The sequence below is a fragment of the Chelonia mydas genome, chromosome 11 (assembly GCF_015237465.2).
Source record: "Chelonia mydas isolate rCheMyd1 chromosome 11, rCheMyd1.pri.v2, whole genome shotgun sequence".
NCBI lineage: Eukaryota > Metazoa > Chordata > Testudines > Cheloniidae > Chelonia > Chelonia mydas.
Window position 1 is genome coordinate 70,335,760 of NC_051251.2, and position 13,172 is coordinate 70,348,931.

At 41.3% G+C, this 13,172-nt stretch overlaps 1 protein-coding gene across 15 annotated transcripts in view; it reads right to left on the reverse strand.

Annotated features, from left to right (window-relative positions):
- The window catches only part of AGAP1 (ArfGAP with GTPase domain, ankyrin repeat and PH domain 1), a 684,170-nt gene that overhangs the window by 425,381 nt on the left and 245,617 nt on the right, over positions 1 to 13,172 (reverse strand). For 8 of the 15 annotated variants that reach the window (XM_037912086.2, XM_043525623.1, XM_037912090.2 and 5 more), the window contains 2 exons: positions 5,876 to 5,963; positions 5,067 to 5,078 (listed from right to left, as the gene is read on the reverse strand). In XM_037912086.2, coding sequence (XP_037768014.1) covers positions 5,067 to 5,078; positions 5,876 to 5,963 — 100 coding nt within the window. Of the gene's footprint in view, positions 1 to 5,066; positions 5,079 to 5,875; positions 5,964 to 12,487; positions 12,493 to 13,172 lie in introns of those variants that run through there. The other 7 variants (XM_043525622.1, XM_037912087.2, XM_037912089.2 and 4 more) reach the window with 2 other exon arrangements.

Consider the following 13,172-nt stretch of genomic DNA (forward strand, 5'->3'; position numbering starts at 1 on the left):
TCAACTGTCAAGCATCGTAATGAGTTCGTGAACTGCCCAGCTGAACAAATCAAATGGAAGATCATCAAGATTGACAAACTGAGTATTTCTTAGATTTAAGTTTTCCAGTAAAAGATGTATTCAACTACTTTATTATGAGTTTATGACCAGATGAAAGGAATGTCAGGGGAAAGTTAAACCACAAAAGTGACTGAAATTCTAAAAGGAAAATTTACTCCCACTCTTTCTTGCACAGAATTATCTCCCGTCAAAACAGTAAGGTATGTAAAAATAAACAGGTACTAGAGGTCATATCTTGGACAACACACAACAGAAGAACAAAACTAAGAGTAAAATTCATATGACAAGCAAAAGCATCAATACATAAAAAAGCAACAATTTCACACTTCCTATGGCCAACCTGCACTAGAAAACCATTCTTTCCTGTACAAAATGTAGGTTACATTTGTTTTAATAAGCTAGGTAACAAATTCACTTAATTAAAGTTTATTGATGATAATTATGCCAAAATGTTCATTCTATTATGTAACTAACAGCTGAAGATGATATCTCTTCTGTTGCTCATTTTATTTACTACTTATATATTTCTTTATTGTTTAAGCACACTCATTGCTGGGACATTGCAAATAATCTCCAAGGATTTAAAGGAATAGCCATTATTCAAGTTTACCACAAGCTGAAATCTATACTTTTTACCAAGTCTGGAGAAACCCTGAGGAAAGAGGAATAAAACCTGATACCATGTGACTCTTCTAGACAGGTGCCTGAAACCAAAGCAAATACACTAAGATGAAATACTTCAGTGATCTGTAAAAGGAGACAATGGTGGGGGGAAAAAAACACTGAGAAGCTGAATAATCTGACGCTGCATGCCCTGTCCAGCTTTGGAGACACTAGACAATAGGGAAAAAATCCTTATCCTGGAAAATAAAAACGATGCCCCATTTAAAAGTTTCAGAGTAGGAGGTTATTTCTCTATAGTGTCACATTAAAGATTTAAGCAGGAGTAGAAGTGTAAAGGGTGGGGAATGGGTGTTGTGCCACATTTCGATCCACACTATAGCCCCCATCCTGTAAACTGTCCCACATATGGGCAGTCCTGTGCTCATACAGAGTCCTGCTGACCTCATCAGATATTTGCCTAAATGAATCAGTTGCAAGAATGGGTGCTATGTTTGTTCACTTCAAATCAGGGAAAAGGAGGGTTTTTATTGCTTTTATGGACTTTTTTTTTCACTCATTAAAAAACATTTGAAATACTAGAGTTTTAAATATAATTTAATATTTTGTGCATATTTCCTTAATTTAAGTACCAAAGTGCGGCCACTCAGGGTCCTGTACTAATACTGCTGTGTATAATCTGATACAATTAAAGCAGAGCAGGAGCTGCTTGAGGATATCAGCTGTTCAGAGAGAGGAAAAGAACTCTGATCTCCAATCTCTGCGATTAAGTAAAGGATGATTTTTGTAATGTCTGCGTACTGGTAATTGTAAGTATCAGCATATATTATAAGAATTTACAATCTTAAATATCTTTATATAAGCATGTGTATCTTTAAATATACAACAGCTTTTGAAGCTGCCATTGTGTTTGTGTTCTAATCTTGAATTTTCTTTTTTTTTGGTAGCCAGCCATAACCTGGTGCTATCTTTCATCCTGTCTCTGATCCCTCCAGCGGGAGACCGGCTTCCCTCTCAGCACCAGCTCTTACATTTTCCTGTGTCCCAAAGAAAGGGAACCAGTTAACAGTTCCTTATTACTTCCTTTCCCTCCTCCAATCTCTAGAAAACACCCTGGGCAGACCGAGCATCTCACATTCTTTGTTTACCTTCCCTCAGCTGCCTGCTTTACCCTCCCACACGGCCCACAGTTTACTGTGTGTACTGGGTTCCTCCCCATGCTGACAGCTGCTTCCTGGATAGGAGAAGTATTTTATCATGCTTTCCATTTAACTTGCTTGAAGCTTCAAAAGGAGGCTGAAACAGACAAAACCTCTCTAAATTGCCATGACACAAGTAAGGAGATTGGATTTTATTCTTGTATGCGACACCTTGGTTAAGTCATATATCTGCTCCATGCCTCGGTTTCTCTTTCTATAAAATGGCAACAATACCAGCCTCACACCATTGTTTCAAGGCTTAATTCATTCATGTTTGCAAAACATTTTAATATTCTCAAATGGAAGGGGACCTAGAACTGCACAGTATCATCATCAAAATGGAATGCATCACACAAGAGCAGTATCAATAAGATCATGTGTGCAGAAAAACACCTTCCATGGTATTAGCTTTTTACTAGTTCAAATATGGGATGTCTACACTGCAATCAGAACCCCATGGCTGGCCCATGCCAGCTGGTTTGGGCTAAGGGGCTGTTTAACTGCAGTGTAGATATTTGGGCTCGGGCTGGAGTTCAGGCTCTAGGACCACTGCAAGGTGGAAGGGTCCCAGAGCTTGGCTAGAGCTTAAACAGCCCCTTAGCCGGAGCCCTGCAAACCTGAGTCAGCTGGCATGGGCCAACCAGGGGTTTTTCAATGAAGTGTAAACATACCCACAGATAATCGTTAGACGACAAGTTTGGCAACAGAGAACAGTTTCCAGTTCACCCCCTCAAGAAACCAGAACTACTCTTTAAATGTAGGTGTGAAGATGACAGTTTGAATGTGACATATTCACAGCTCAACTACATGTCTTCCACTTGCACAACAGAAGTTGCTGATTGGTGGCTGTTTTTCTAATCGCTCCCTGTTTTACTATGAGAAGGCAGACAACTTCAATAGGTTTTCTATATTTAATCAGCTCCCTTTTTTTCTACATCTGCGTGATGTAACTGCAAATCTCAGACACTACTCTGGCTTCAAGGTTGTTTCAGACATCTATTTTCTCTTAAGTCAGACACCAAAATACCTCCATAATGAAAATGCTTGTCCCACTGGGTATGCATATATGCATAGTGGGAGGTTGGTATAATGAATTAAAGCCTGCTGTACATGTATTATTTCTTGGATTGTTACTGAAGGAAATAAATCAGCTTTCAATGCATAATTTTCACTTAGAATTAAAAATCCAAAGCATTGCCAGATAAGATGAGAAAGGGTTTTTTTGCACCATATGCTGATGTAGTTCAAGTGTATTTTTGGGTGGAAGAAACACTTAGGGTCAAAGAAAGTGGAAGGAAAACAGACACTGCCCATACTGATCGTTAAATGCTCACTAGAAACAGTTGCTGGCATGGTGAGAAACACTGGAAGCCATAGAGTAGGTCTGGCACTTAGCCGACCCATGCCAGAAGATGAGGGTTATTGTGGTGGCAGCAACTTGGGAGGCAAATGATAAAGGGAACAAAGATAGTGTGGGGCTGCATCTAGCGCCTTTTATATCCCAAGCACATTACAGGTAGATACTGGTAGTACAGCTGTTGAGTAAACTAGCATGGTACCCAATATGCGCTCACCAACAGCTCACAAATAGCACTGACATAAGAACCTGTTTTATTTTGAGAAATAGCATAGGCCGCAACATCTCAGATATGTTCTACTCTTTGTCCATCTTAAAGAGCCCATATTCTTTTTCAGTCATCAGCAAGGGGCAAAGGCAACACCTCACATTAGCATCCAATCTGAAGATTACTGTTAACAATTCAGCCGAAACCCTTATACTATTATGCATAGAGCTTGAAACTAAATCCCAATGCGGAACTTGGAGCAACAAGCTCCTTTCCTTGCCTAAATTCAGTCGAACTGCCAGTGTGGACCCAGATTGACAGGGTATGTTTTCACACGAGAATATAAACTATATATACATATATACATACACACACACACATATACACATATATATATATATATATATATATATATATATATAGTTTATATATAAAAATGAGCGGATAAACTATTACTGTCACAAATTATGTGGGGCTAGAGCTATTTCCAAACATGATGTTTACTAATGACAGATTGTCGGAGTTAATTAAATTCCTAAGCACTGATTTCATCAGACCGCCTAACCCTATCACTTACAAGGTGAATTATGGCTTTTAATTGTTCCAATTTTACCTGCTAATGAAAATGCATGGTGCCATTAGTAAGGCCTGTCAGCTACATTTATGTGCAAAGAAACGATCTGACTCTGCTTTGGTGACCTAATCCTGTCCATGAAAACAGCCTGAATGTCACTTTCAAGTACAGTACAGTAAATAACTATCCCTAAAGACAAAGAGGACAGATGGGAATACGCTCAGAACAGAGCAACAAATCACAGAATCAAGAAAAACAAAATATTCCAGGTCTGAGTGCCATTAAAGTTCTACAGAACAGAAACAAGTTTGTTTCCTGAAAGAACTAATCAAATATTTATTACCTTCTGCTCATGAGAGTAATAAATAAATAAATAAAAATCAGTGGAGATACCGATTATGCTCTTTTCATTGTGAGGCTCTCTCAGTTTCGGGACTTACCCACCATTTATTTTTATTTGTTTCTCATTATTGATAGCCGCTTGAAGCGGCAGTACTAGCCAGTGACTTTCCAACACCTTTTCCAACATTCCAGTAGAGGATTTCTGAGCGTTCATGTACAAATCCAACTGCTGCTCCTTTTGCAATGGTCCTCAAACATCACCTCTATCAATAGTAGTATAGAAGCAACTTAAGTCCCTTCCATGTGAAGTAATAAAATCTAGAAAATTTTTGCATCACTATTGCATTTTCCCATGAAAATGGCCGACTCCACAGTGGAGCCTCACACAGATTTTTAACTACAAAGACTAGTTAAAACCTCAAGAATACTATGCTCTAACATTCTGAACTGTATAACCTCCTACAACAAGCATTAATTTGAAACAGGTGTTACAGTAGACAAATGAAACTACATATGACTACTGCTAAAAAGACATCTACAGAAAGGGACAAGACAGAGAGAGATGTGCTTAAAACTTAAGAAAATCAAAAGAAAAACAAATTTAGATGATACACAAAACAAGGGGAAAACGCTACAGTACAAAAGCGGTGTCTCCTCCCTCTTCAAAACAAGACAAGCACTGCCATGAAGAGAATGAATAGTTACCTGCATCCATATCTGCAAAGAATGGAACAGCCAGTAAGGAAAAGAAGGAACCAGAAATTCAGTGTCTCAGAGTTGGATTTAAAGTTCATAAGGAGAATAAATAAAAATCAAGAAAATATTTTTAGTGAAAAATATACCTCAATTATGTGCTACGATGATATACATGGTCTCAAATGGTACAAGTAACTAAGCTTAAATTAAAATAAATACAATGAAAGTTTTGAACTACATATTAAACTGTAGCATAAAACTAGAATTAAAAAAAAACAAAACAAAAAAAACTGTTCTTCTCCAGGCCCCAAAATTAGTGTTCTAAAAAATAATGGAACAAATTCATAACACAGAAGTTTTATTTGAAAATCTTTATGGTCTCTGGTACAAGAAACTTAAGGGCCCAATCCTGTATACATCCAATACCAAGGGTGGTAGTAATTGCCTTCAGCAGCCAAATTGGAATTAATGGAAGTAGTCATAGTAGTAAGCATTACATTGGGCAGTGAGTGAAATTTATGAAACTGAGATTAAGAACATTTCCCATATGGACAAATACCTCATGGGAAAGCATTTAAAAATGATAAGATACTACAAAAAAAAAAGGTATACAATTGTACTTGTTGCCTCTCCACTATGACAAATGTTCAAAGGAAGCACACTTTATTTTTTACCAACATTGCAGAACGACCAATGATGATTTTTTTTTTTACTGTACTATTTCTGTATGATATATAAAAACATCAATTAACAGTGCATTGCATGAAAGCAAAAGAATTAAAATCAGCATGCTTTTAATCATCCACATATCCACTTACCTTCAGGAGATTCCTCCTGGACATATGTGCCAGTCAGATACCGGTGCACAAGTGCAGACTTGCCACTAGCTAAATTCCCCACAATTCCCTGGAATGAAAAGATGATACACATTGAGTCATAATCAAACCTTCTGATATTTAAAAAATATAACAAATAGTATGATTTGTATAATTTTCTTTAAACAAAAAATCTCTCAATCCCCCAAAAGAAGATTTAATATTTTAACCTCTAAGTTTATGAGAAATACCATTTATAAGAAAAACTAGCAATGTATCTCAGAACACACAACCCCCAAAAAAATTCATTGTGAGAGCACTAAGGCTGCTGCACACCGCATACATAGCACAAAAGGAATGCCATGAGAAGTGAAGCTATTTACAGTCCCTTCCCTCTACTCCTCCTCCAGCACACACATCACCACTACTGTACACTATATACAATAGTGCACTGCAATCTTAGCTCTGCCCCCCACCCCGCAGAGGATGCCAGACTTCCAGAACACATCAATGATCTCAGGTAGCAATTCTGATGTAACTGATGCTGCAGAGTCAGCAGAAGAAATACTATTGTTATGAGTCACACAAAGTTAATTTCTTTTGTTTGTTAAAAACCTGCAAGTAAGTGGCAGTTACAATTGCTCCGTTCGCTTCAAATTCTTGCTCTAGACCACCCCTTTGGTAGCTCATTTACTTCATTTACTTCTGATAAGCTGTCCCCTACACTCGGAAGAAGCACCCTCTTGTGCATTTGTCAATCATTCCCCTGTATTCAAATTCCTCCTTAAAATACAGTTCTGAAAGCATTTACTTGATAATACACCTTTTTGAAAAGGTGGAATACTACTATACATGATTTCAAGACCACACTTTTTCCTGGTTGTTCATTGTGAGTCTCAACAGTTCTATTATCCATCTCGTTCAGTACTTAAGCTCTTGGGTCAGTGACTGTGTGCCACTATGCACTTTTGATCTCTGAACACAATAATGGTGTTTAATGAACAAAAAATTAATAGGTTTCAGAGTAGCAGCCGTGTTAGTCTGTATTCGCAAAAAGAAAAGGAGTACTTGTGGCACCTTAGAGACTAACCAATTTATTTGAGCATAAGCTTTCATGAGCTACAGCTCACTTCATCGGATGCATTCAGTGGAAAATAAAAGTGGGGACTGAATGCATCCGATGAAGTGAGCTGTAGCTCACGAAAGCTTATGCTCAAATAAATTGGTTAGTCTCTAAGGTGCCACAAGTACTCCTTTTCTTTTTACAAAATTAATAGACATTCTATCCATTTCATGGGATCCTTCTTATTGGCATGCTGAACTAAGGTGGTTTGTTCAAAATGATATGTAGGATACCAAACAATCCCAAAGTGACAGAGTTTGGGCAGTGGGCTTAGAATCATAGAATATCAAGGTTGGAAGGGACCTCAGGAGGTCATCTAGTCCAACCCCCTGCTCAAAGGAGGACCAATCCCCAATTTTTGCCCCAGATCCCTAAATGGATTGAACTCTCAACCCTGGGTTTAGCAGGCCAATGCTCAAACCACTGAGCTATTCCTCCCCCCCAACTGGGGAAAGCCTTATGATCTTGGATCTATTCTCCCTCACTGCAAGCATACTCCAGTAAAGAACAGGTGAAGGTAGCTTCTTGAAAGTTGCTTACTCTCCTTCCATACTCCAAAGGTAGCCAGTATTGCAGCTGTGGAAGTACCTTAAGCAAAGAGCTCATAATCCAAGCTCATGGAGACAGCCCTTGCCCAATAGGCCATATAAACCTTTAGGTGCAGGGAGAGATGTGGACTACAAGTGCGGGAACATAGAATCATAGTATATTAGGATTGGAAGAGACCTCAGGAGGCCATCTAGTCCAATCCCTTGCTCAAAGCAGAACCAACACCAACTAAATCATCCCAGCCAGGACTTTGTCAAGCCGGGCCTTAAAAACCCCTAAGGATGGAGATTCCACCACCTCCCTAGGTGACCCATTCCAGTGCTTCACCACCCTCCTAGTGAAATAGTGTTTCCTAATATCCAACCTAGACCTCCCCGGCTGCAACTTGAGACCATTACTTCTTGTTCTGTCATCTGTCACCACTGAGAACAGCCTAGCTCCATCCTTTTTGGAACCCCCCTTCAGGTATTTGAAGGCTGCTATCAAATCCCCCCTCACTCTTCTCCACACTAAATAACCCCAGTTCCCTCAGCCTCTCCTTGTAAGCCATGTGCCCCAGCCCCCAATCATTTTTGTTGCTCTGGATCATAGAATATCAGGGTTGGAAGGGACCTCAGGAGGTCATCTAGTCCAACCCCCTGCTCAAAGCAGGAACAATCCTCAATTTTTGCCCCAGATCCCTAAATGGACCCCTCAAGGATTGAACTCACAACCCTGGGTTTAGCAGGCCAATGCTCAAACCACTGAGCTATCCCTCCCTCCCCTAAAAAGAGAGGAGTGCCAGAGACTCTCCTGAATAAAAATAGAAAGGAATTTAAAATAGATAATAAGGAGGGCAAGAAAGAAAGAAAAAAGCAGAGAGAAAGGGGGAAATGGAGCTATCAGAGCTACTGCATTGGGCCATAGTGCATGAGGGAACACAAGTCTATGAATCAGCTGTTGGGGGGGAGAGAGCTTGATCACAAGCAGTTTGGGAGTCACCTGCAGCAAAAGAAACTAACAGGATTATGTCAAGAGAAATGCCACTGTATTTATGAGCGTAGGTGCTACCAACCTAAGCAACAGACCAAAATAAATAAATCCCAAGTAAAGCTGGAGCTAAGTGGTAGTAGGAAGGCCATCTGTTCAGCAGGGTTCTGTGTGAGCCGACTTTGAAGAGTGTTTAAACAGAGCACACCGGAAGATTTTAATCTAATTTCATCTAAGAGGAATTACTGAGTATGCTGGTACATGCTGAAACATATACATCTAAAAATAAGTGTTAGGTAAGACTCTGGACAAGTTCAATCATTTGGACAGCTTGGATTTGCCTCATTCTCAAACACCAGCTAAACAAAAGAATGCTCTCTGGTAACCTATGACATGGCTTCAACTGAAGACAAAAATGTCTATAGGTTACTATGTCATGACTAGAGGTAAAAGCTGAAACCCTGCTAAGACTGATGGGGCATGCCAATTCATTTGGCAGACCTCCAAAAGCATACAAGACAGCTACATAATTGTGTGGCTGCAAACATTTTGGGCCAAACTTTCAAAACTTGTCTCTGAAATTTGCATCCCAGGACCAACCTGCATGAAAACAGACATTTATGTGTACAAATTGTCTTGACATCTCCAATTGCATGACTGGCACAGGGTGAACTTGCAGTCTGGCTGAAAACGTGTTGCTCAACATTCTACTACTACTATACAGCAGCCTAGCCCAGTGGCTCTCAACCTTTCCGGACTACTGCACCCCTTTCAAGAGTCTGATTTACCTTGTGTACCCCAAGTTACACCTCGCTTAAAAACTACTGGTTTACAAAATCAGACATAAAAATACAAAAAAAGTGTCACAGCACACTATTACTGAAAAATTGCTTACAATCTCATAGGGCTGTCAAGTGATTAAAAAAATTAATTGTGATTAATCATGCTATTAAACAATAAAATACTGTTTATTTAAACCTTTTTTTGGATGTTTTCTACATTTTCAAACATATTGATTTCAATTACAACACAGAATATAAAGTGTACAGTGCTCACTTTATATTTATTTTTTATTACAAACGTTTGCACTGTAAAAAACAAAATAAATAGTATTTTTCAATTCATCTAATACTAGTACTGCAGTGCAATCTCTTTATAATGAAAGCTGAACTTATCAATGTAAAATTATGTACAAAAAACCCTGCATTCAAAAATAAAACAAAAAACTTTAGAGCCTACAAATCCATCTGTGTTCAGCCAATTGCTCAGACAAACAAGTTTGGTTACAATTTGCAGGAGATAATGCTGCCCGCTTCTTGTTTACAGTGTCACCTGAAAGTGAGAACAGGTGTTTGCATGCACTACTGTAGCCGGCATCGCATGATATGGACATGCTAGATGTGCTAAAAATTCATATGGCCCTTCATGCTTCAAACCACCATTCCAGAGGACATGCTCCACAGATTCTGCTCAATAACAATCCAAAGTAGTGCAGAGCAACATATGTTCATTTTCATCATCTGAGTCAGACGCCGCCAGCAGAAGGTTGATTTTCTTTTTTGGTGGTTTGGGTTCTGTAGTTTCCGCATTGGAGCGTTGCTCTTTTAAGACTTCTGAAAGCATGCTCCTCGCCTCGTCCCTCTCAGATTTTGGAAGGCATTTCAGATTCTTAATCCTTGGGTTGAGTGCTTAACTATTCTGACAGGGTCAGGCCAGATGGCTACAGGAGAGTGATAGAAGGCAAATATATTAGCCCCAGGTTAAGTAGGTCCCTTTTCCCTGGGTAAGGTAATAGGGAAGGTTCCAGAACAATCAGGAACTTTCTGGAAACAATTAAGGCAGACAGGCTGATTAGAACACCAAACAAGAAGCTGCCAGACTCAACTAAGACAGGCAGGCTAATCAGGGCACCTGGATTTAAAAAGAAGCTCACTTGTGGTGTGCGTGCGAGGAGCTGGGAGCAAGAGGTGCAAGAAGCTGAGAGTGAGAAGGCGTACTACTGGAAGACTGAGAAGTACAAGCATTATCAGACATCAGGAGGAAGGTCCTGTGGTGAGAATAAAGAAGGTGTTGGGAGGAGACCATGGGGAAGTAGTCCAGGGAGTTGTAGCTGTCACGCAGCTGTTACAGGAGCCACTGTAGACAGCTGCAATCCACAGGGCCCTGGGCTGGAACCCGGAGTAGAGGGCAGGCCCGGGTTCCCCCCATCCCTCCATTCCCCCAACTCCCTACTTGATACCGGAGGAGTTGACCTGGACTGTGGGTTCCACCAGAGGGGAAGGTCTCTGGCCTGTTCCCCGATCCACTAGGTGGATCAGCAGAAACTGCGGGGATTGTTCTTCTTCCTTTTCCCCATGCTGGCCAGTGATGAGGCTAACTGAGTGAACGGCAGATTTGAGCCACAAAAGTGGCCAAACTGAGGGCTGCCGTGAACCTCTGAGGCGAGCAAATCTGCCAATAAGGGTAGGACCCACCAAGGCACAGAAGGAACTTTGTCACACTATCTTTAGAAATCTCACATTGGTACCTTCTTTGCATTTTGTCAGATCTGCAGTGAAAGTGTTCTTAAAACAAACAACACGCGCTGGGTCATCATTCGAGACTGCTATAACATGAAATGCATGGCAGAATGCAGGTAAAACAGAGCAGCAGACATACAATTCTTCCCCAAGGAGTTGAGTCACAAATTTAATTAACGTTTTGTTTTTTTTAATGAGCGTCAGCATAGAAGCACATCCTCTGGAATGCTGGCCAAAGCATGAAAAGGCATACAAATGTTTAGCATAACTGGCACATAAATACATTGCAATGACAGCTACAAAAGTGCCACGCGAAAGCCCTTTCTCACTTTCAAGTGACATTATAAATAAGAAGGGGGCACCATTATCTCCCGTAAATGTAAACAAACTCGTTTGCCTGAGCAACTGGCAGAACAAGTAATAGGACTGAGTGGACTTGTAGGGTCTATAGTTTTACATTGTTTTGTTTTTGAGTACAATCATGTAACAAAAAAAAAAATCTACATTTTTAAGTTGCACTTTCACGATAAGGAGATTGCACTACAGTACTTGTATGACGTGAACTTTTATCATTTTTATAGTGCAAATATTTGTAATGAAAAATAAAGTGAGCACTGTACACTTTGTATTCTGTGTTGTAATTGAAATCAACATATTTGGAAGTGTAGAAAAACATCCAAAAATACTTAATAAATTTCAATTGGTATTTTATTGTTTAACAGTGTACTTAAAAACTGCAATTACTCGCAATTTATTTTTTTAGTGACTTTCTGACAGGGAAGCAAATGGAATATGCAAGAGCAATCATGCATCAGTCCCTAGCTGTGTAGATTCATTGTTTCAGGCACCCAGAGAAGCCAGCAAAGAGGTAAATCATCGCTGGGCTGGGGACACCCTAGCCACTGGCTCCTACCCTGAGCCAGCATCAGCTACTAATCCCGGCTGGGCTGGAGGCAGGAGAGGACAGGACTTCCTCTTCCCCTACAAGGAGTGGCTGGGGCTGTGTCTGACCCACCTCCAGAAACATCCTCCCCTGCTTCCTGCCCCCATCGCTCCTCAGCTGCGTGCGGAGGGGTCACTTTACAGGGAGCTGCTCCCCCAACTGCCTAACCCCCGTGCATCTGGATTTCCCATACCCAGACACCCACACCAAGCCTCACCCCATACACCCAGAACTCCCCTAGCCTTCCATACCCAAACCCACCCCACTGAACCTCAACCCCTGCATCTGGAGACTCCCTGAACCCTGACCACCTCCCACTGAGCTCCTTGCAATCAAACCCCCACACTGATGAGCCCCAGCCCCTGCACGCCCAAGCCCGCACATCCAAATCCCCACGCCACTGACCCCCAACTGGCTGCACCCAGACCCCCACGCCACCAAGCCCCACTCCCCCAGCACAGAGACACCCCCACTGAGACCCTCACACCCAGAACCATCCGCTGAGCCCCAACCACTTTCACTTGGAAGGCCCAGTCCCATTGCACCTGCTCCTGGAACCCCCGCCCCCAACGAGCCTCTGTGCATCCAGATCCCCCACACTGAGACCCCCACTGAGCTGCCTCCATCTAGATAGTCCCACACAGAATCCTCTCCCCTCACACCTGCATCCCCCCACACTGAGCCCCTCCACTCTTGGATCCTGCCTGGTTGAGCTTGCCGGCCCCACACCTGGAGCAGGGCCTCAGTGTGTTTCTGTGGCAGGCCCAGGCCTTGTGCTGTGTCAGGGTTGGGTGCAGCCTCACCACTGGGTCCATGTCCTGGGGGTGGGGAGGCTGCAGGGTGATCCCCACCTTCGTACAGCCAGTGGCCTGTGCACCCCACTGCTATGCTGGAGCCTCTGCATTTATTTATTCACAAATAAAACTTACTAAATTTTGCAGGATTTTAAAATATCATGTACAGAATTTTTAATTTTTTGACGCATAATACGCTCAGGAGTAACCCTATGCCCTGCACAATGCAGGTGTCCTGTGGAAAAAATAGTACGGTATAGCGTGTAACAACACTATCACATAATGCATACCTGCATGGGGGCAAATTAAGGTTGTCTGTGCAATCCTAACCTTTTGAGTACTTGACTCTACTACCAACACTTCCTCTAATTTTTCCCATCCATGTGCAGAATGAATTGTTATG